Source organism: Microcaecilia unicolor, chromosome 3, assembly GCF_901765095.1.
Source record: "Microcaecilia unicolor chromosome 3, aMicUni1.1, whole genome shotgun sequence".
NCBI classification, from domain to species: Eukaryota; Metazoa; Chordata; class Amphibia; order Gymnophiona; family Siphonopidae; genus Microcaecilia; species Microcaecilia unicolor.
The window spans coordinates 475,740,576-475,762,702 of record NC_044033.1 but is presented as its reverse complement, the minus strand read 5'-3'; the positions used below and the strand labels follow the sequence as shown (position 1 = coordinate 475,762,702).

Below are 22,127 nucleotides of genomic sequence, written 5' to 3'. Positions count from 1 at the left end.
CGAGTTCCCCTCCTTGTGCTGAAAAAGCTGGAAACTTTGACATTGCCCAGTGTCGCTATAAGTCTATCTGTGGCTTGCCCCACTTTTTGGTGACACTAAGGAAGGCAACTGTCGACAACTCCCACTCTATTGATCCAATAAGATCTGACTAAGATAGTCTGCCTGCACATTGAGAGCTCTCGCAATCTGCACCACTGACAACTGCTGTACGTACTACTCCGCCCAAACAAGCAGAAGACGAGCCTCTATTGCCAAGGCCTGACTGTAGATTGCCCTGTTTGTTGATATATGCCACAGCTGTCATGTTGTCCGAGGGAACCCACAACCTGAAAAGCCTTCAGGGCCAGCTGAATTGCGTGCAATTCCAGGAGGTTGATGGGCCACCGAGCCTCGTCCATTGACCAGATTCCTTGCCTACTGAGGTAGAGGCAGTGAGCTTCCCATCTGGAGAGGCTGGCATTGGTCACCACCACCACCACCCAAGAAGATGATGCTAATAGCACACCCTGCTATAGATGCCGTGGATCCAGCTACCATGTCATACTGCGTCTCGCAGATAGCATCCATGTGAAATGCACATGATAATCCTGGGATACTGGAAACCATTGACTTAAGAGGGACTGTTGTAATGGGCATATGTGCACCTGTGCCCAAGGAACCACCTCCAAGGTTGCTGCCATGGAACCCAGGACCTGGGCATAACCACAAGTACTGTCAGGTCCTACCTTCTCCAGCTCTTGGACTCTGCCAGGCAGTCCCAACAGTAGCTGTCGATGCCTTTGGTTAATGTGATTCATAACCCTTCCAGGCCAGAAGATAGTGTAGTCTCTCCCTGATGATTTTAGCTTTCAATATGTCCTGCACCTTGAACTCTGGATCAGCAGTAACCGCTGGTATAGGTAATGGATGGTCTGTAGCTGCTGCTCCAATAACACATGGGTTTTAGCAGTGAGACATGGAATATGTTGTGGATATGCATAGTGCGGGGGTGGGGTGGGGGAAGACACAACCAATATGTAACTGGATCCAGCTGGTGTTGCACTGCAAAAGGACTGACAAGCCTGGGTGTGAACTTCTGAAAGGGTATCTTAAGCCAAAGGTGTCTAGTCCTCAGCTACACCTTCTCCCCAGGGTGGAATGTGGGGGTGGGTCTCTGCTTGCGATCAGCCTGCTTCTTGTAGCTGGCTGACATCTCCATAAGTAATCTTTGAGTATGGTGCCAAACATCCCAGATGTCTCTGACTGACCGCTGGACTGCGGGAGTGGAGGAGGAAAGATGGACCAGTACAGCAATCGGAGATGATGCCCATAAACTACATAGAAATGAGAAGACTTGGCTGTAGTACTGACATGGTTATTACATGAAAACTCAACCTAGGGGAGTAGAGGCACCTCTTTAGTGTCTGGGTAACCCCCTCCGTCTGGCTGTTAGACTTAAGGTGATAGGCTGAAGAGAAGTCCAACTGATCACTGAAGTTCTCATAGTTTCTGCCAGAAGTGAGACGTGAACTGGACTCCACAATCGCTGACAATGCGTTCCAGCAGTCCATGGAGATGAAATATCTCCTTGATAAAGAGCTGGGTCATGGAGGCCGCCAACAGAAGGGAGTTCAGGGGAACAAAGTGTTCCATCTTAGAGAAGCGGTCTACCACCATCCAGACAGTGGTATACCCTTGGGAGGGTGGAAGATCAGTGACACAATCCATGGCAAGATCTAGCCAGGGTCGCTCAGGAATCAAGAAGCTGGAGCAAGCCCCATGTGCAAGCATGCACTGACTTATTCCTGGTGCAATTGACACAAGTTGACATATTCTTGCACTTCCTGAGCCACTTGAGGACACCAATAATGGAGTTCCACCAGCCAGAGTGTCTTCTTTATTCTTGGGTGCCCTGACAATTTAGAGTCATGGGCCCACTGCAAGATCTTCCTTCTTAGCCATTTGGGAACCAGCGCCTTCCCATGGGGCACTGTAATCTGGGGAGAGAGCATCAGCCCAGGTATTCTTCTCTGCTGGACAATAGGTCAAATGAAAATCAAAGTAAGAGAAGAAGAGTGACCACCTGGCATGACAGGGGTTCAGTCTTTTGGCCTCTTGTAAATATACTAAGTTCTTATGGTCATGGTGATGGTGAACAGGTGTACAGCCCCTTCCAAAAGATGTCTCCACTGCTCCAGGGCTTCCTTGAAGGCTAGAAGTTTGCAATCTCCAATGGTATAGTTCTGCTCAGCCAGGATGAACTTCCTAGAAATGAAGGAACAAGGCAAAAGTTTCCTGCTGTGAGGAGGCCTGAGAGAGGACAGTTCCAGCCCCATGGAGGAGGCATCCACTTCAACAAAAAAGGAGCATGATATATCAGGTCGTTGCAGTACAGAGGCTGACAAGAAGGCCTCCTTAAGCTTGGAGAAGGCCAGCTGAGTTTCAGATGACCAATTGCGGGTGTCCGCTCCATTGCGAGAGAGGGCAGCGAGAGGCACCGTAAGGCTGGAATAATTGTGGATAAATAGCCGGTACTAGTCGGCAAAGCATTTACTCTGAGCTTTTTCTATGATAAGATTTCCCATGTCTTTATTCTTTCCTTCTTTGCCTACTATCTTTACTGCTATTGTACATAAATAAGCACTCTATTTTATAATACTTGGTTGTGAAGTTAGTTCTATCTATTATTTAAGCCATGGTGAATTTGGATCTAAGGATAACATGGAACACATTTGCTTATGACATGTCATTCCCTAAGGATGGTATTACCAGAGCTATTCATTAATGGTGTTCGTCAGAGTTTGGCGACGTTGCTTTTAGATCGAGATGAAAACTGTATTTTTGCTCTATGCTGATACTCAATTCTGAGGAACAGTAGTTTTTCCAGAAATCACCATAAATACATATTACGGGGACTCCTGAGACAGGCCTGAGTGGCCGAAACATGATTTGTGTCGAGTCCAGTTTTTAGTAATAAACCTTTGATGTGAACTCTGAGTCCATTAGAGGTTTTTTTGGGTCATCATCCTTCTTGTTTCCTTCGCTGTATTTGTTGTAATATGCCTTCAGCCGCTGCTGAAAAAGGCATGAGTTAAATCGAAATCCAATGTAATGTCTGTCCGATCTAGACAGAGGAGTTGCAAGGAACAAAGTTTGCACTTACATATGTATTTTATAAAGTACACAAATTAGGGTGTAAAATAAACCAGGGAATTTGTGAATGCCTCAGCACAAATTTAACTATGTACTAGAGAGTGACTAAAACAGTTTTCAGTTTCAGCCAAAGCCAAAAACAGTACAAAACACCACACCCCAAAAAAGTGAGGCCCACTCTTGATCCCCTGAACAAAATCGTCTTGCCGCATGTAGGCCCCCAGGGCCTACCTTACAAATCTTGATGGTCTAGTGGCCCAGAGTAGGGCCCACTTTTGTTCAGGGAGAAGGTAGAAGTAGGGCTCACTTTTGTTCAGGGGCAGAGGTACAGTAGGGCCCACTTTTGTTCGGGGGGAGAGGCAAAGTAGGGCCCATTTTGTTCGCGGGGAGGTGGGGGGAGGCAGAATGGGGCCTGCTTTGTTCAGAGGGAGAGTTTTGGTTTCAGCCAAAATGCACCTGCATTTTCAGCCTTAACTAAAACAAGGCATACTCAAATTTCAGGCTAGTTTTGGTGCCGAAACCAAAATTTGGTCACCTTCTACTACATACATGTACTTTCTGTGGGGAGATTTTACAAAGGCAAGTATGTGCATACCTTCCCCTTTTAAAACTGGTATAAGTTATGTACATACCTACAAAATTACATTCATTATTAGCTATTGTTTCCAAACAATTATATTCAGGCATTTTTTTACTAATTGGCACTAATAAGATTTCCAGAAGTTTAAAATAGGAAGGCTCAAAACTGATTTTCCAAATTCTCTGTTAAAAGACTTGTACCTCCTCTAGTCTTGAGTATCCCACATTTGAGAAAATTCCCTCAGCAGATTGTGAATGTCAGATATTACTTGATCTAAACATGGCAAGACAGTGTGATGGATCCCCTGTGCTTTGAACACAAAGATGTCCAAGTTATGAAAAGAAGGCAATGCCATATACTACGGAATGCAGTTGCTAGTTTACTGTGTCTTAACTTTGAACATTAATAATAAAAACAAATTGTGGTAGTCACTTTCAAGAAACATGTTCCAATGTGAACCGTTTCTAGATACCAAAAAAGATAAAAGATCATTCTGGCTATTTCTGTAACACGAACACATTCTTCAGAACTTCTAGATTACTAGTTTGCACAACAGACATTTTAATTTCCAGCAATTATTCCCGATATGTATTTTTCATAAAGATATGAAAAATCTTTTATGATGAAGTAGGATTCAGCAGATAAAGCTTAATGTTCAAGCTTCTTCTGTCCTTCATATAGCACCAGTAAGCAAAATCTTAATTATAGAGTTCTGTACAAATATTCTGTTTACCCTGTCAAATTATTCATCACTGTAGAACTATTAAAAGTGTATTATTTAGAAGGTCTATTAGTACACGCTACACTATGACAGTCAAACTAAATCATCTGATTAACACCATAGTGATAAAGAGGCTCTATTCTATATTAGAAACTTTCTTGGTGTGCCTGAGAGTGCACTCACACCAATTAGGAATTTCTTCAGATTAGTCACTGATGGAATGTAGTAAGAGACAGCAGCAAGTAGCAAAAGCCAAGCCAAGCAAAGCACTGCAGACTTTTTTAGTCAACTAAATATTTTATGCAAACTTTGATGGAAAGCCGTCCGATTTCACTACTGTTACATGCCAGCTGATTAGTCCATATTCACTCAGAGGTAGATCTGATTTAATTTTTAAAAATTTCAACTCTCTTTTGGGGGGGGGGGGCTACCTATCCAAAACAATATGCAGAGTACATACTACATCAAATCAAACCTTGGACAAGTCAGAAATTTTATAAACACACAAAGGCATCTCAAATTATAGCGAAAAAAACCCCAAAAACCCAACAACAAAAAAAGCTACAAAACAAAATGCCGTAACACAAAAACACCAAGAATAAAAAATATGACTCAAAATAATGGATAACATATCTTACAGAATAATATACATTTAAAATAATAAACAATGCTAAGAAATAACCAAGAGAAATCTGCATGCTGTGGAGGCAGTGCACGGAAATATCTCTCATGAATATTCATTGTGGGTATCCTGAAAACCTGATTGGCTAGGATGCCCCCAGGACCAGGTTTGGGAACCACTATTACACTTGTGGTGGAAAATGGGAGCACTCCCAAACCCCCCTCAAAAACCTACTGTACCCACATATAGGTGACAACTGCAGACCTAAGGGCTACTGTAGTGGTGTACAGTTGGGTACAGTAGGTTTTTGGTGGGTTTGGGGATGATTTTGACATATCTGTCCATCTGAAGGTCACTGGAGAACTTGTGCTGCTAACATCAAATTTACTAGCGATTGCTGAGTGTTGAAACAGGATATCTGGCAACAGAGATTTTAATCCACTTAGAGGACAGCATTTGTTAGCCTGTCATTGGAACTACTGTATTCAGGAGCCAAATAGGATGTGTGCAGCTTCTAACTCTGTTTCAACAGGAAGTGACATTCCTGCCAGCTAAAATGTATTTGCACAAAAGTTGAATTTAAAGAGCAAGAGAAGCCCAACTTATCTAGAACTTTAATCTGAATATAAAACATATTTGTCTTACCTGAGGAAAATGGCTGTCTACCTTATGAACTAATAACATGCCACCTCATGAATGAATTACAATTTTCTTCACAATTTTCTGTTATATTAATTAGCATATATTAATATTTTTTTGCAGAAATCCTTGCTTCAGGAAGCATTTAGTGTCATTACAAAACCATAATGTGTTTTTTAAAGTAATACATACACTGACAATTGAAGGGAAAAGATGTGAAAAAAAATCATGAACTTAGATGCATTTAAATATATAACCTGAAACAAAGTAGGGTGCCGAGATAGTAACATTATAAAGAGGATGAGTACTTACGGACATTCTAGTAAAACATCACTTATTCTCTGTGAGTTTTAAAGAAAATATCTCTATGGTGAATCTTGAATGAGCTGAGCAGAACATTTAGTTATAGACTTTCTCTTTGAAGAACATTAGAAGACGCATTAAGAGTTTACCATCAGGTCAATGAGAGAGGCTCTTCAGTGGCTTCAGGATCCACATGGTGTGTATTGATAAGTACTCTCTAATTAAGAGAAAAAGAGGGGGCTGGAGGAGCAGAAAGTCATAGTCAAAGTCTCACCTGAAACTGGAACAAGTTTACCTATGTACAGTAGAGGCTCAGTAAATCCTGTACAAGGAGTAGAACTACAACACCTATGGAAGACTTTTCAAGAAGAATGGTTTTCTACCATTGGTAAGCCTCATCTCCTAAGCCACACTATGAAAGGAAGATCAGCTTCCAAGCTTTATCCACCTTCAATAAAAAATACTGCACAAGCCAAAGGAGATTATATCACAATAGGAATAAGCAGCCCAAAGAGCAACAAGCATAAGCAGAGCAACAGAGTGGGCCACTGGGGCCACGGTCTCACCAATAGTTTGCAGCAAAATGCAAGAGAGGAAAGAAAATAACTGCAAAGGATCAATAGAAAATAAAGAAGCATTGGATATTAGGTCCCCCATAACAAAAAAGTGTGTATTCTATACAAAGAAGCTTAAAATAAATTAAGAAGGATAAAGCAAGGCAGCCTAGTAGGAGTAACTACATCCAGTTGTGATTCAATATATATTAATGACATGTTCTGGTATTCTAGCCTGCATTATGGGCACATATTTTAAACCAATTCAAAAACTGTACATTAGTTAAACAATGCTCTTAACTGAAGGATCACAACAAAACGTGATATTCCAGAAGCTGCCAGATGCCTTAACCTTGTGCAGTCAAAAAGAAATGCTCCACAGTCTTATTTAACTGTGGTCCAGCTTAGTGTTGATCATACCTCTTAGTATAGTCCCATATATTAGAAGCAGCCTGTACCAAAAAAATGCGAGAGCTCCTATATCACACAGACAGATTGGTCATTACAGCTTCACCAAAGGCACTGTCCTTTATTATGGCTTAGATTAAGCAGTAGTGGGAAGTTAATAGTAAAAAGAAAAAACTATGCTGCAGCCTTATAAATTGTATTGAGAGAGGCAGACATTAGAAAAGCCATATAGCTGCAGAGGCTCTAAATTTAGAGAGAACAATATAAGAACATAGGAATAGCCATACTGGGTAAGACCAATGTTCCATCTGTTTCTAACAGTGGCCAAACCAGGTCACAAGTACCTGGCAGAAACCCAAACACTGGCAACATTAAATGTTACCAATTCCAGGGCAAGCAGTAACTTCCCATGTCTATCTCAATAACAGACTATGGGCTTTTCCTGCAGGAACATGTCCAAACCTTTGTTAAACCCAGATACACTAACCAATGTTACTACACCCTCCGGCAAAGAGTTCCAGGTCTTAACTATTCATTGAGTGAAAAAATATTTCCTCCTATGCATTTTCAAAGTATCTCCATGTAACTTCCTTGAGTATCCCCTAGTCTTTGTACTTTTGGAATCAGTAAAAAATTGATTCACTTCTACTCGTTCTACACCACTCAGAACTTTGTAGACCTCAATCATCTCTCTCCTCATCATTCTCTTTTCCAAGCTGAACAGCCCTAACCTCTTTAGCCTTTCCTCATATGAGAGGAGTACCATCCCATTTATCAATTTGGCCGCTCTTCTTTGAACCTTTTCTATTTCCACTATATCTTTTTCGAGATACAGCGACCAGAACTGAATGCAATACTAAAGGTGAGGTCTAATAGAGCTATAGACATGATAAGAAGTAGTAGTAGTACTTTAAATAGTTTTGTGTCATTTACAAATTTAATCACCTCACCCGATTTCCAGATCATTTATAAATATGTTAAATAGCTCCAGTCCCAGTACTAATCCCTGCGGCACGCCACTATTCACTCTCCTCCATTGAGAGAAATAACCATTATCCTTACCCTCTGTTTTCTGTCCAATAACCAATTCCTAATCCTCACCAGAACACTGCCTCCTATCTCATGACTCTTAGGAGTCTCTAGTGAGGAATTTTGTGAAAAACTTTCTGAAAATCTAGATACACTACATCAACCAGCTCACCTTTATCCACGTTTATTCACGCCTTCAAAGATATAAAGCAAATTAGTGAGGCAAGACTTCCCATGGCTGAACTCATGCTGACTCTGTCCCATTAAACCATGTTGATTTATTTGTTCTTTATTCTTTATAATAATTTCCATTATTTTACCCGGTACCAACATCAGGCTTATCGGTCTATAATTTCTCAGATCACACCTGGAACCCTTTTTAAAAATCAGTGTTACATTGGCTACCCTCCAATCTTCAGGTACTATGGACAATTTTAACGACATGTTACATATTACTAACAGCAGATCAGCAATTTCATGCTTGAGTTCTTTGCATACCCTTGGGTGTATGACATCAGGTCCAGGTGATTTACTACTCTTTAATTTGTCGATTTCGCTCAGTACGCCTTCCAGGTTCACTGAGATTTCTTTGAGTTCCTCCACATCACCACCCTTGAAAACCATTTCCGGTACAGGTTGATCTCGTACATCTTCTTCCGTAAAGACTGACGCAAAGAATTCATTCAGTTTCTCTGCTATGGCCTTGTCCTTCTTGAGTGTCCCTTTTGCTCCTTCGTGATTTAACGGTTCCACAGATTCCCTCGCAGGTTTTCTGCTTCTGATGTACCTGAAAAAGTTGTGAGTTTTAGCCTCTGCAGCAAGTTTCTCTTCATATTCTCTTTTAGCCTTCTTTATTAATGCTTTGTATCTGACTTGCCAGTGCATATGTTGCTTCTTATTTTCTTCATTTGGGTCCTTTTTCCATTCTTTGAGAAGGACATTCTTTTGGCTGTAATAGCCTCTTTCACTTCACTTTTTAACCATGCTGGCTATTGTTTTCTCTTCGTTCCACCTTTGTAAATACATGGAATACATCTGGTCTGGGCTTCCAAGCAACTTAACTTACAGAAGAGTATACTGTGCCTGTTTATTTGCAACAGAATTGGATGGAGGATGACAATCTGCCACAATTCTTCTGGCAAGCAGTATCCCAGTTCTGTTGTTGTCAAAGGAGACAAAAAGCTACATAAACTTCCTGATTAATTTGGTGCTTTTGAGGCAGCATGTGAGGGCCTGTTTACAGTCCAGACTACAGACAGCTCTCTCATATAGATTATGAGGCCGCTTTGGACAGAATTCTGAGAGTACTATTTCCTCACAGATATAAAAAAGGTGTTACTACCTTGGGTAAAAAGCTGGGATCAGATCAAAGAACTACTTTGTTATAATGAAATTGTATGTATAGTTCATAGGTTATTAGTGCTTGGAGCTCACTCAGTCATCTAGCTGAGGTAAGTACTATAAACAGCACTTTCCACGTGAAGTGTTTCAGTAAAACAGGGTCTAGTAGTGCAAACACTAAGTTCATAAAAGAAGTTAGAACATTAAGGTCCCCTGATACAGATGGCTTTTGGATTGGCAATCTGAAATGGAGAAGTCTTTTGATTAAACATAAAATGATGGAACACTGAGAAGCTGGAAGACTATTCACTAGAGATATACCCTTACAGAGAACAGACTCCAAAACAATACAAAGCTATAAATACCGAAATGTTGTTATAACAGACACGTAACTGTGTTATGACCATTCACAAAGCACCATCTGGCAAACCTTTGCCACTTCATTTCATAGGTATACATGGTGGAGGGTTTTTTTTCTTAGTTTTTTGTTACTGGTTTTAGCACTGGTAGCATCAGAGTAGAGAGTAAGTACTGCTTTATTCCCAGGCTGCGAGGTCTATGAACTTCCACCTAGAATATTGATTTCTGAAAACTGCTCTTCATACATGTGCATGAAGGAGATGCAAGGATTTCAAGAAGAAGAGCCATGGGTACGGTTTGAGTGAGATATAGTATAAATTATATTTCATATTTTACACATAAATAAAAAAAATCATTTCCCTGTCAGTTTTTGCATAATCGTCTGAATCAAGTGCATGTTTCATAAAAGTGAATGTTTGACAACAGATTAAAATAAGGGACTGAAATGGTTATTGACTTTAACCCCCCCCCCCCCCTTTGCTTTCTAAAGGAGGGGGGGGGAACCTTTATTGGTTGAGTATAAAATCATTGTTACAGCTGTACATGCTGGCAAATACATATACATTTGCTGGCATCCTTAAATATTGTAAAATACCAGGGGACATGTGACCATTCTGACCATTCTGAATTTCCATATGGAAATTCTACACAAAATGAGATTTAAAGTGTGCCAATATGGTAGTGCATGTTAATTATCTAGCTCATCTAGCTCTTAGTTATTAATCTAATACAGCAGTTCTCATCCTGTGTGTTGCAACACACAGCATACCTTTTTTTCTTTGGGCAGCAGTAGGGCCGCTGAACAGTGAACTGACAGAGAGCTGAAAATCATCCTACTGTAGCACTCAGGCTGAATCACCACTGATTCCAACGCCTGCCAGTACTCTGTGCAGTGAGAGTGCTGCTGGAGCTGGCATTGACAAGGAGACTCCTGCAGCAGCAGTGCCAATGATTGGACTAAGGCATCCAACTCTCCTGCCGTGACTCTAGCGACCCCAGCAACAGGAGTGTGCCTGCAGAAACCACAGAGAGCCTGGTTCTGTGTGCTTCTATCAAACTTGGAACAGTCTTGATTTGGTCGGGGAGTGCTGCTGCAGAAATACTGACTGGCTACAAAATAGGGAGAAGATTTATGCTGGAGTTCATACCAGAAAAGCAGGCCAAGTGGAGGGTGGCGGCAGTGCTGGGTGGATTGCTCCTGCATGGTGTAGAACGAGCTCCACTCTGTGCAGATAGACCAGCAGCCTGCCTGATTCCCTTTTGCATCGAGGAGAGAAACAAAGAATAGCTGCCAGTTTAGCCAACCATTGCGGAGAAGTCAACTTTGACCCTCCCACCAGAAAGTGAAATGAAAGGTGGGGCCAAGAACTGAATACCTTTCCTCACAACCTGTCTTCTCCCACCAGAAAGTGATGCTGGTGGTATGTTTTTTCACAACTTTTGGAAATCATTCCAGTTGAAGAGGTAGGAGACAGGTTGTGAGGAAAGCACCAGTGAACTTGATCTGGTCCGTTGGTGTCTCTATCAGCTATCCCATCACCTCCACTCCACTTCACCCGCCCAAGGGTAGTCAGTGATGTAGGTCCCTTTGAACCTCCACTTCCAAGAAGGTCTCAGACATTTTATCCATTTGCTGATTTCCTATCCAAGAGAGAGGACATCCAGAGACCTCCTGCACCAAGGAGGCAGAGTCTGAGAGGAAGCCCATAGTTGGTGGCCTGGGTGTATTTCCCTCCAAGACGGTACAGCACTGAAGGATCTCATTAATTGTTTTTTCTATTTATTGATTAGAATTTGTCATTTTTTAACACAGAAACAGAGAAAAATATATTTGTTACATTTGTATCCCACATTTTCCCACCTATTTGCAGGCTCAATGTGATGAAGACCATATGGCCTATATAGTCTGCCCATCCATGCCATCTACTCTCCCTATCACTACCTTAGAGATCCTATGTACTTGTCCCAAACTCTCTTGAATTCAGATACTGTTTTTGTCTCCATCACTTCCACTGGAAGACTCTTCCAAAAATTCACCACCCTTTCCATGAAGAAATATTTTCTCAGGTTACTTCTGAGTCTATCACATTCACCATCATCCAATGTCCCCTCATTCAAAGCAGTGGCATAGCTACATGGAGCCAAGGGGGCCTTGGCCCCCCCAAAATTTCCTCTGGGCCCCTGGTTTTGCTGGCGGGGGTCCCCAACCTCCACCAGCTGAAGTGTTGTCCAGTGCTGGTCTCCGGTGCCGCCATGTTGCCTGCCACGCTCTGCCTTCCCCTCACGTCCGGCACACTCCTTTTAGTGAAACTCTCAATTTCACAAAAAGGAGTGTGCAGGACGTGAGGGGAACAAAGAGCAGGGCAGGCAACATGGTGGCACCAGAGACCGGCGCTGGACAATGCTTCAGCTGGTAGGGGTTCGGGACCCCTGCCAGCAAAACCAGGGGCCCAGAGGAAATTTTTTTTTTTTTTTTTGGGGGGGGGGGGGGGGCAAAAGCCCACGTGGCTCCATATAGCTATTTATTTATTTTAGTTACATTTGTACCCAGCGCTTTCCCATTCATGGCAGGCTCAATGCGGTGGGCAATGGAGGGTTAAGTGACTTGCCCAGAGTCACAAGGAGCTGCCTGTGCCAGGAATCAAACTCAGTTCCTCAGTTCCCCAGGACCAAAGTCCACCACCCTAACCACTAGGCCACTCCTCCACTGCCACTGCTTTGGAAAAAAATGTTGAGAATCACTGATCTAATACCACTAATATTTAGTACTTTTATCTGAATTACTGGATTATTTTTATCCTATATATATTTAGATGTTTCCAAATGACAGAATTAAACCACTAATGATAGCAACCAATATATGAAACTGGTTTTATATGTTAACAATGGCAAATCTTTCAAATCAGAAGATAGATAATCACTTAATTTCTACAATTATATCCTCAAAATGTTCAGAACACTTGAGAGTGAAAGAAAGTACGCCGCATACCTTGGGTTCTCTGTCTTTGGTCTTTTAAAAATATATTTTCAATAAAGCAAATGTTCTCATTTCATTAACCTCTGGAGAATCTCTTGGTTTACTCCTTCCTGTCTAGCACAGAAGTCAATGGAGTCAGCAAGTTATCATGTGTGGTTTCCAGTGTCATCACTATTTCACCTCACCACATAAAAATACACAAATACCAAAAACTACCATGACTATCTGTGAGTAGGGGTAGAAATGAAAAGGCCTTCTGCATTCACATGCCACTTTTTGACTGACTGATGTGTGCTACAGCAAGTTACCCTTTTATTTTTTTACCAGAAACAGTAAGTACTACTTTGGACAGAGCGTTTGCCACGAGTCCTGCAGGAGCCGCAGCCTTTTAGCCCACAGCTCACTCTGTGATACCCAATCACCCACCCTCTCTTCCTCTCCCCTCATCAGCCATCTCTTTCTCCCTCCTGTGACCCTGTCCACTGTACTTTGTGCTATTGTGTTAAGGTTTGCTTATTAACTACTATATGCCACACTGAGCCTGCCTATGGGCGGGAATATTGTGGGATATAAATGTTATAAATAAATAAACAACATTCACACATAGGATTCTCATAAACTAAACTTTTCAAACTACTTTATTGGATGCTAGCTTAAGAACTCTTCATTATATGTCTAAAAACAATTGATGTTTTTATAAAATACTGCACAGTCAAACTAAATATGAACTCAAATGGCAAACAAGTAACCAACAAGGCATTTCTCATGCCTGCTTTAAACCAACAGTACTTAATTATCACAGCCAGACTTTCCTTAATAAAGCATTACTCGGTAGAAATCATTTCAATACTCTACACTATACCAATTCCAAAACACTCTAGGAATAAATGTAATGAACCATGTCATTATGATTCAATTCAGTTAAAATTCAGCTCTTTCCAACTAGCTCTCAAATTCTTGCTCTTTAAGTGACAATCACAAAGAGTAAAGAAATACAATTGCCTATAAGGTTGTTTTAAACAAAATGCAATGTTACCTTTTCAGATGCTAAGGATTTATGTGATTTTTCTGGTTCTCTGTCTCTTTTTTTATCTTCCTTCCTTTTATCTTTTTCCTTCTGCAAAAAGCAATATTATAACAATTATTAATGATGTTGTATATAAAGTTGAATTGAACAGAATTAAAGAAATAAATATACAAGAATGCAAGTAAGGACACTGAAGAATAATGCTATGACTGAATAAGCTATTCATGTGTGTCATGATGTGACTCAAATTAAAGAATGACACGGGGACAAAATTGTCTCCGTCCCCACCCAATCCCCGCAGGTCTGGTCTCCATCCTCGTCCCGTCCCCATAGGGCATGTCTCCATCCCTTCCCCGTCCCCACAGGTTCTGTCCCCGTCACATCCCCGTGAGCTCTGTTGTCATCTGCAGAAGCCTCAAACAAACACTTATGATTTTGCATTTAAATCTTTTTATTAAAGTATAAAAAGGAACAATATGCTGTGCAACTGTTGTATATAAATTACAAATAGAAAACAATAACAACAACTAGCAGCTATAACAACCCTCCCACCACCACCACCCTCTACCCTTCCAGTTTCAACAATAGCTGACTTCTACTACCCCAAGGAATCCTAAAACCCTAATCCACCCTGTTAAATTGTCCAGGGGTACAAAATACAACCCGTTCTGTATGCCCTAGAGGGGAGATTTTTAAATCTGTGGACGAATAAGAAGTCATAAACAATTTCAGGATTCAGTCTAGCTCTTCTGTGTTCCATAGTCTCTCCTGCAATAGAAGATGTCTTGTTTTGATGTGCTGGTAGCAGGATGTACAGGATCCCCCATGCAAATTTTGCTAGATGGCTAGCATGTTTGCTTGTTTTTCCAAAAAATACATATATTGTCATCTGCATCAAACATAAATAACAGTCCAGTTCATTAACAGGCTTCAAAGTAGAAAGTGACATGGGGACAAAGTTTGTCCCCATCCTCATGGGCTCTGTCCCCATCACCACCCCGTCCCCATGGGATCTGTTCCCATCCCTGCGGTTACTGCGGATCCCCATCCCCATGTCATTCTCTACCTCAAATACAACAGCAGGTCAGGCAGAATAGATAGTTTGGTGAATTTGTATGGTAGGGATAAAGGAAGGCGCAACATTTTAGTCCAAAAAACAAAAAAAGGGAAACAAGGTAGTAGCTGGCTAGAAATTATGGGTCTCATATTTAAAGAGAGACCACAAAATCAAGTGGGGAATGCATGCAGAGCACGGTTCATGAAATTCCTTTGCATGTAGGTGTGTGTCTGTCTGTCTGATCTGGAAGAAAGAAGGAAAGGCCAATTTGAATGGAATCATAATTAATGAGATTTTAAAAGGATCTCCACGTGTAAATAGCAGCATGTACATGTGTAGATTGCAATACATGTATTAATGGTGATTTCAGAAAGCTGCTATTTACCCGAGACTAACCTCATGGCTTCCGCTGTCTCAATCTAACTGCCAGGGTCAGCTCTCTCCTACTCGCTCCCTTAGTTCCGGCTTCCAGCACCTCTGCCTTCTTCAATTTTCTGGCCCGAAGGCAGCATGAGCAAGATAAGCACACTGCCTTCAGCATCCCCGGGAGCTCTCCCTCTGTTGTAGCGCCCCACCTATTCAGGACAAGAAATTGCAGCAGAGGGAAAGCTTCTGGGTCGCAAAGGCAATGTGCTTACCTCACTGACGCTGCTAGCGGCCCGGAAAATTTAAGAAGGTGGCGCTGCAGGAAGCCGAAAGGGAGTAAGAGAGAGCTGACCAAGGCGGTTAGATTGAGAACAGTAGACAGCATGACAGGTGAAGCAGGAAGGCAGCCAGTAGTGCCCAAAACCCAGGCACTTGACTGGCCACCAGGTTTGTGTGGGGGGGGGGGGGGGGCTGAGGCTGGACTGGGAGGTCCCCTTGTAGCTAGGCACTGGTGGTGATTCCCAACGTGGAACCTTAAAGATGCAGCTACAACTGAGTTCCAGCATCTGCACCAAAAGTGTTATAAGATTTAGTCCCACACAGTTAACAGTCTATATGCTAAAAACGATAGGCTGAATTACAGAGAAAAACTAATCCAGGGGAACAGACTTGCTTCCTATTATAGATATCTTCCGGTGCTAAAGGTTTTTAGGTTGTTCTTTGTGTTTTTGTTGTGTAACACAATTTATAGTTTGCCAAAACATGAACTGTTTCAAAACTATGCAAAAAATGGTTTACATCACATTTGTAGATTTGGACAATTACCGCTTTGTAGAGTGATGGGAATTACTACTACTTATTTCTATAGTACTACTAGATCACGCAGTGCTGTACACGTTATCCCTGGGATTCTATATATAGGACCTTAGTTTCCATGTGGAAATCGAAGCGTATTCTGTAACAATAAGCATAATTTAATTGGTTAACTAACTAATCAGCACTAATTGGCATTAAGATTTACGCGCACAACTCGCTAAGTGTATTCTGTAAGTCGCATAGTTGAAAAGGGGGTGTAGCTATTGGGCAGGGCATTTCTAAAATCTATGCGTGTTATAGAAGACACCCACTCTGCGCCTAATTTAGGTGCCAGGATTTACGCCAAGTGAAGCATGGCATAAATGGCCGTGACTACATCTGGTCACATGGAGAGGCTCTCGGCATTATTCTACATACTACACAGAAATTTAAGCCTATTCTATAAAGGTTAGGCCTACTTTACAGAATATGCCTACGTATATTTTTTTCCACGCAGATTTTTCAGGCCTGAAGTATAGAATCTAGCCCTATGTGCCTTTTTTTAAACTAAATCACAAATCTAGTGCACTCACAAAATAAGTGCTCTGGGGAAACATCAAATTTGAAAAAGATCTTACATTCACCAACCATGTTTTAAATTTTTCCCTTGTCTGTTTGCCTGAAGAGAGGGAGAGCTTCTTGTCATTCTACTAGAATTTTTTTTCCTAGGTAGAAATAATTATAACTGTTTTATATATCATTTTATTACCATGACAATGCAGTTCAACCATTCAGGTAACAATATCCTGTTATATTAAGCTCCTCTGAAGTTCGTTGGTCTTTGATCCTGTACATAAAAATGCATCTGAAGAGTCGTGCCTTATAACTTTGTTACAATATGACAAATACCAATATAATCTGGCTATTATGGTGCCATATACATCAATTATATTTGGTATTATAATAAACAAGAGTGTATGCGAAATGATATTAGTGAACTGAAAAGCTAGCAAGGCCTGCAGTATAGCAGCCTATGCATTCTTTGTAAATACATTTGTTCAGGGATAATACTGAATTAGTTTTGTTACAAAGTAGCAAAATGTGTTAAGCTCCCCCACATTTCATAACAATTTTTCAGTTTATATGTGTTTCTACTATAAGGTCCAGATAATTCATGGCACTATCTATATTTAGAGTTGCATATAAAATGTTAGTCTTATCAATGGTGAAAGGCAGAGACAGAAAATAAAAACTTGCAAATGTTAAGCAGGGCTTCTCACCGCCTCAAGGGAATATGGCATGGCTACTGACTGGGCTTATAGGGTAATCTTGAGAAATTATCTTTTTTTTATTTCTTGAACAGCCAGACACAGAACCAACTACTGCAGAAAATGGGAAAAAATATCTTCAATTACTGAAGCTGACACACAAAACCAGGGCACAAAGTCTGAATTCATATAATAAAAATTAGGTGTAAGTAATGTGGTCATTTGTCCTAAACTGCAAGGCCAGACAGTGTGATACTCAAGCTGGTCTTCTGGTCCACACCACCCTGAGCGCGCCTGATCTCGTCCCCTCTAACCAGCCTGGTTTTCAGGATATTCCTAATAGAAATGCATAAGATAAAAGGTACAACACCCAGGGACTCAATATATGCAAATACATCTGATGTATATTCATTATGAATATCCTGAAATTCACTACACCAATACTGGGACTTTTATTAGAGGATTTAAACTATCTCAGATATGCAAACAAATATTTTTATCCCCCACTCAGTGAGTATATCTTGAAAACTATATTAAGTCTTCATGTTAAGTGAAAAACTTCTTTTGAAAAAATTAAGTGTGCACACTAAGGGAGGTTTGTTCAGCCTATGATGACAGTAAGAACTCCATTACTGCTGAAGCTGCACTATTTGCAAAGAGTCTGTTGAGGCTTTTTCCTCCTGTTTAAATTACCTTAGTAGTGTACATGAAGACTTAATATAGTTTTCAAGATATACTCACTAAGTGGGGTATAAAAATCTTTCTTGGCGTATCCTGAAATTCAGATAGATTGGAGGGAGATGGGCCCAAGGTACAATCTGAGCATTCGAATTGTAAAAGCATAATGACCTTGCTACTTTACAGTGCATTTAGGGGTATATTTATTAACACTTATGAACATGATACCTGCTGTAAGACCCTTGCAGTAGATAAAGGCATGCTTATGGTGTTATCGCACATTAACTGTTAGTAAATGAACCCTTTTTATTTTATACATTGTATTATAAATAAAGATAAAAGCAACTGTACATTAAAGCAACTACTTTTTTTTTAAAGATTTTAACAAAAGCATCAGTGAAGATAACCAGTGCTTCTGCTGTACACCCGAGTCTGGGAGGTACTTTGGGATTCATGCTCACTCTTGGCCAACTGTCCTCCATTTAAAAAAAAAGAAAAGAAAAGAAAAGAAAAATCAGACATCAGTTCCTAGTTACATATGAGGAACAGGAACCATTTGTACAATTGTTAAGTAAGAGGACTCAGCAGATAAACAACACATCTCAGAAAGATAAACTTGCTGGAAACTCTCCTGAGCCAAACCTCTATGCTACAATTTCATGCTCACTTATATAAGTCTGAAGAATGACAAAGAAAGAGGGGTAGAGAACGCCTGCTGGAATATCAGAGGCCTCCCAAACAAACACACAAAGAAAAGCCAAGAAAAGAAACAAAAAAAAAAAGGAATAAAAAATGAGATTGCTAAAGTGTAAGGAAATGGAGTTTCATAATGGATAAATCATGTATCAACTTACTACTGTCTGACAAAAAAAAAACCCAGCAACAACAGTCTAGAAAATGAGATACCTCTAATTTGTTCCTCTCAGCAGCAGCTTGCAGAGAAGGAGAAGATGGCAAAGCTTGAACAGCTTCAGAGAAGGATATCTGTACAAAGCAGATGAATGATGAGAAAAGAACTGAGTCAGCAGATCAGTAATAGCAGACTACAAAGAACACAAAGATACCTACATCTTTTTTTTCTTTAGCAGAAACAGCAGATCTTAAAGACAAAGAAGGAAAAAAAGGCAGAGTAAAAAGCATTCACATATTCTGACTCCTGGAATTACTGGTTCCATAGAAAAACAGAAAGCAGATGTTCTCAAAAGCTGTGCTTCTCATCCATCTCCTGGAGGCATACCTAGCCAGTCAGATTTTCAGGATTACTACAATGAATATGCAAGAGATGCATTTGTGATTAGCAGAGACCCATTACATGCAAATCTATCACGTGTATTTTCATTGTGGTGATCCTGAAAACCTGACTGGCAAGATATGCCTTCAAAAGAGGGTTGAGAAACACTGCTCTAAAGAAAGCTGTTCACCAGTAATATGCACATGTCATATGATGATGACTGGCACCAAAAAAATCCTTCCAAATCTTTATTATACAGGCATAAAGACTTTCATTGTTCAAGTGTAATAACAGTTTTCGCTGTGCTTCAGCCTCAAAGCCCCATGGCTCCTCTCAGTTCAATATAACAACTTTGACTGGGGAAGAACTTCTCTAGAAAGGAAAGAGAAGGTTTGGGTGACAGATGCAATACTGTCTTCATAAAACACCTGTAACAAAGTAAGCAAGTTTACAGTTCTCCGAAGAAAAAACAGTTCACCAAATTCACACACATAGACTTCTCCAGACAAGGGTAGTCTCCAATAAACAAAGACAATAACAACAAATGCTATTAATGGGCAAAAAATATTTTTGTTAGGAAAAAATTTATATTTTACCTTTTTTTTTTTTTTTTTAAAGAGAACAAAACCCAAAAATTATAAAATGGGTCTTAGCCCTTGAATAGGCTATGGAGAACAAACATGTCAAAGCTAATGTTTTGGGAGGTTGTATCAAGGCAATAATAGGATCAGCTCCACATTGCAGCCTTGGAAACCTAGAGGCAGACCTTAAATGACCCCTAATATTGTGGGCTTTGTTATACCCTCAAAGATTAGATCTGCCTGGACACAACAGAATAAAATATAATCAGCCATTCAATCTGAAATAGTAAGTACTTCCAGTTTTCTTACAACATAAAGAAACATACAACTGGGTAGATTTTCTAAGAGTAGACAGCAACAGCTCTTTTATGATACAGGGAATGAAGTGCCACTGCACTTTTATAGACATGAAGCCAAGGAGAAAATACTGGAACAATGATTGGGTGATAAAGCTGAAGTCCAAAAATACTTTAGTAACACATTGGCACGAGTACAGATCAGTAAACTATGAGGAGGACATCTAGTATAAAGGAGAATAAGTCACTATTGCTTGAAGCGCAGAGACTGTACAAACTGAAGAGATCTTCCCAGTCAGGTACTTAGCTCACATGAAACTAGCCACTGAAACAGGGATTAATCAGCTGGTCAGTAATCATGTTGATAACACCATGATGACACTGTAGAAAGCTTCAACTTGAAGCAAGCCACTATATAAATTTGACAAGTATATACTGTGTGGAAATGGGGTCTCCTTCTACATGCTGGTGATAAATACTAAGTGCACTCAGAAAGATGTATAAAATAGACAAGCACTTTTTGTGTGTGATAATGAATGTATCTAGGGCCTCAACCTCAGAACAGATGGAAATTCCCCTTTAAACCTATAAGACCTCTTGTAGGTTTCCAATCCAAAGAGAAGAATTTAGACAGCTTTTTAAAGAAACCAACCAAGCCTCCTCAACATCAAGGTTGTGAAGATGTTGGACTAGAACAATGCTCTCTGGTTCTGCTTGATCACACTTGGAAAGTTTCCAAGTTAATTGACTTTCTCAGGTAAAAATCCTGAATAAATAGAAACCACAGCTGTCTCAGGCAAAACGACATTATAAGGGTTGTTTGTTTCCTGATCCTTTCTGATTTTGCCAAGGTAAGGGCTACAAAAGGTGGAGAAGATATGTATATAGAAGATCTATCCCCCCAAAAAGAAAGAAGGCAACCACTGCTAATTTTCTCACTCATCTCCCCAAGCAGGAGACTGGCACCTTCCAATTCTAGGTGATCACAAAAAAGTCTGCATGCACTTGAGGAAGATTTTATTGGCCCTATACAGATTAAAAATCTATTTCAGGGGTTGATCAAGTTTGTATCACGACATGTAGGTTCCTCCTGACAGATACATGGCTCTTAGAGTCATCTCGTCAAAGTTAAGTCCAGTATCACACCTTAACAGTTTATCAGTGGACTCTGAATTATGATGATTTATATAGTGGTAACAACAGTGTGAAGTTGCATTAGATATCATTCATTATAATTTATATCTATCATCTAGTGAATTTGGAAGGAGTATTGCCTCGTGAAAATTTGATGAGTGTGTGATCGTGTGGCAGGTAGACTGAATGAGTGTGCACTGGAAATCTGGGTAGGGAATGTTGTTATATGTATATGTATTGACAATAAAAATTGTGCTTGGTATAAATTTAGAGTACGTTTGTAGTAATTAGTTTTAAGTCTTTGTACTCTAATCAAAGCTAATATTCCCCCTATGGTAGCTGTGTCTCATAGATATATGCCATGAAAGATACATGGATGATGAAAGTCGTAAGATCCAATATTCCTAACATGGACCAAACTGATGTCAGTGGACTCTAATTTATTCACACTATCACAGTTAATATATCATCAGTGCTGCTAGTGTGCAGATAGGTCAATGCTTAAATCAAGTTCAGACTGGATCTGGTGAAGTTCATGACAAATTATTTTGACTGCAGCAGCCATGATGATCTCTATGGATTTGCTCATTATATTCCAAGTTGTTCTCTTGATCAACTAATATTTTAAATAAGGAAAAATATAACCCCACTACTACCACCACCATCACCACAACACTTACATGAAATGAGTTATTGAATATTCCCGTCCATGTTTTTCTGAGCTATAATTTCATGGTGAAAACAGCCAGTCACTTAATAAATATCCATGGTGCAAAGACTGGCCAAAAGGCAAAATGTGTACTAGATTTGGGGGTGTATACCTCCTTGAGATACAAATAGCCATTCTCCTTCCTTAAGAAGGAAAATTATGGAGCCCTGGTAAACAATCCTATTTGAAAAATTCTTCCAAAGCCCTAAGGCCTGGGATGGAACAGAAACCTCCCATCTTTTTGAAAATCGGTAAGTACAAAACAAAAAATCCCCCCCCCCCCCCTCTCTCCTACAGTGAAACAAGTTTGACTGAAGGA

At 40.3% G+C, this 22,127-nt stretch overlaps 1 protein-coding gene across 2 annotated transcripts in view; it reads right to left on the bottom strand.

The window, feature by feature from the left end:
* SMAP1 (small ArfGAP 1) overlaps positions 1-22,127 on the bottom strand; it is a 384,385-nt gene that overhangs the window by 153,801 nt on the left and 208,457 nt on the right. The window contains exons 5-6 of one of the 2 annotated variants that reach the window (XM_030199008.1): positions 18,764-18,841; positions 13,703-13,783 (exon numbers count right to left, since the gene is read on the bottom strand). In XM_030199008.1, coding sequence (XP_030054868.1) covers positions 13,703-13,783; positions 18,764-18,841 — 159 coding nt within the window. The remainder of the gene's footprint in view (positions 1-13,702; positions 13,784-18,763; positions 18,842-22,127) is intronic. The other variant, XM_030199009.1, reaches the window with a different exon arrangement.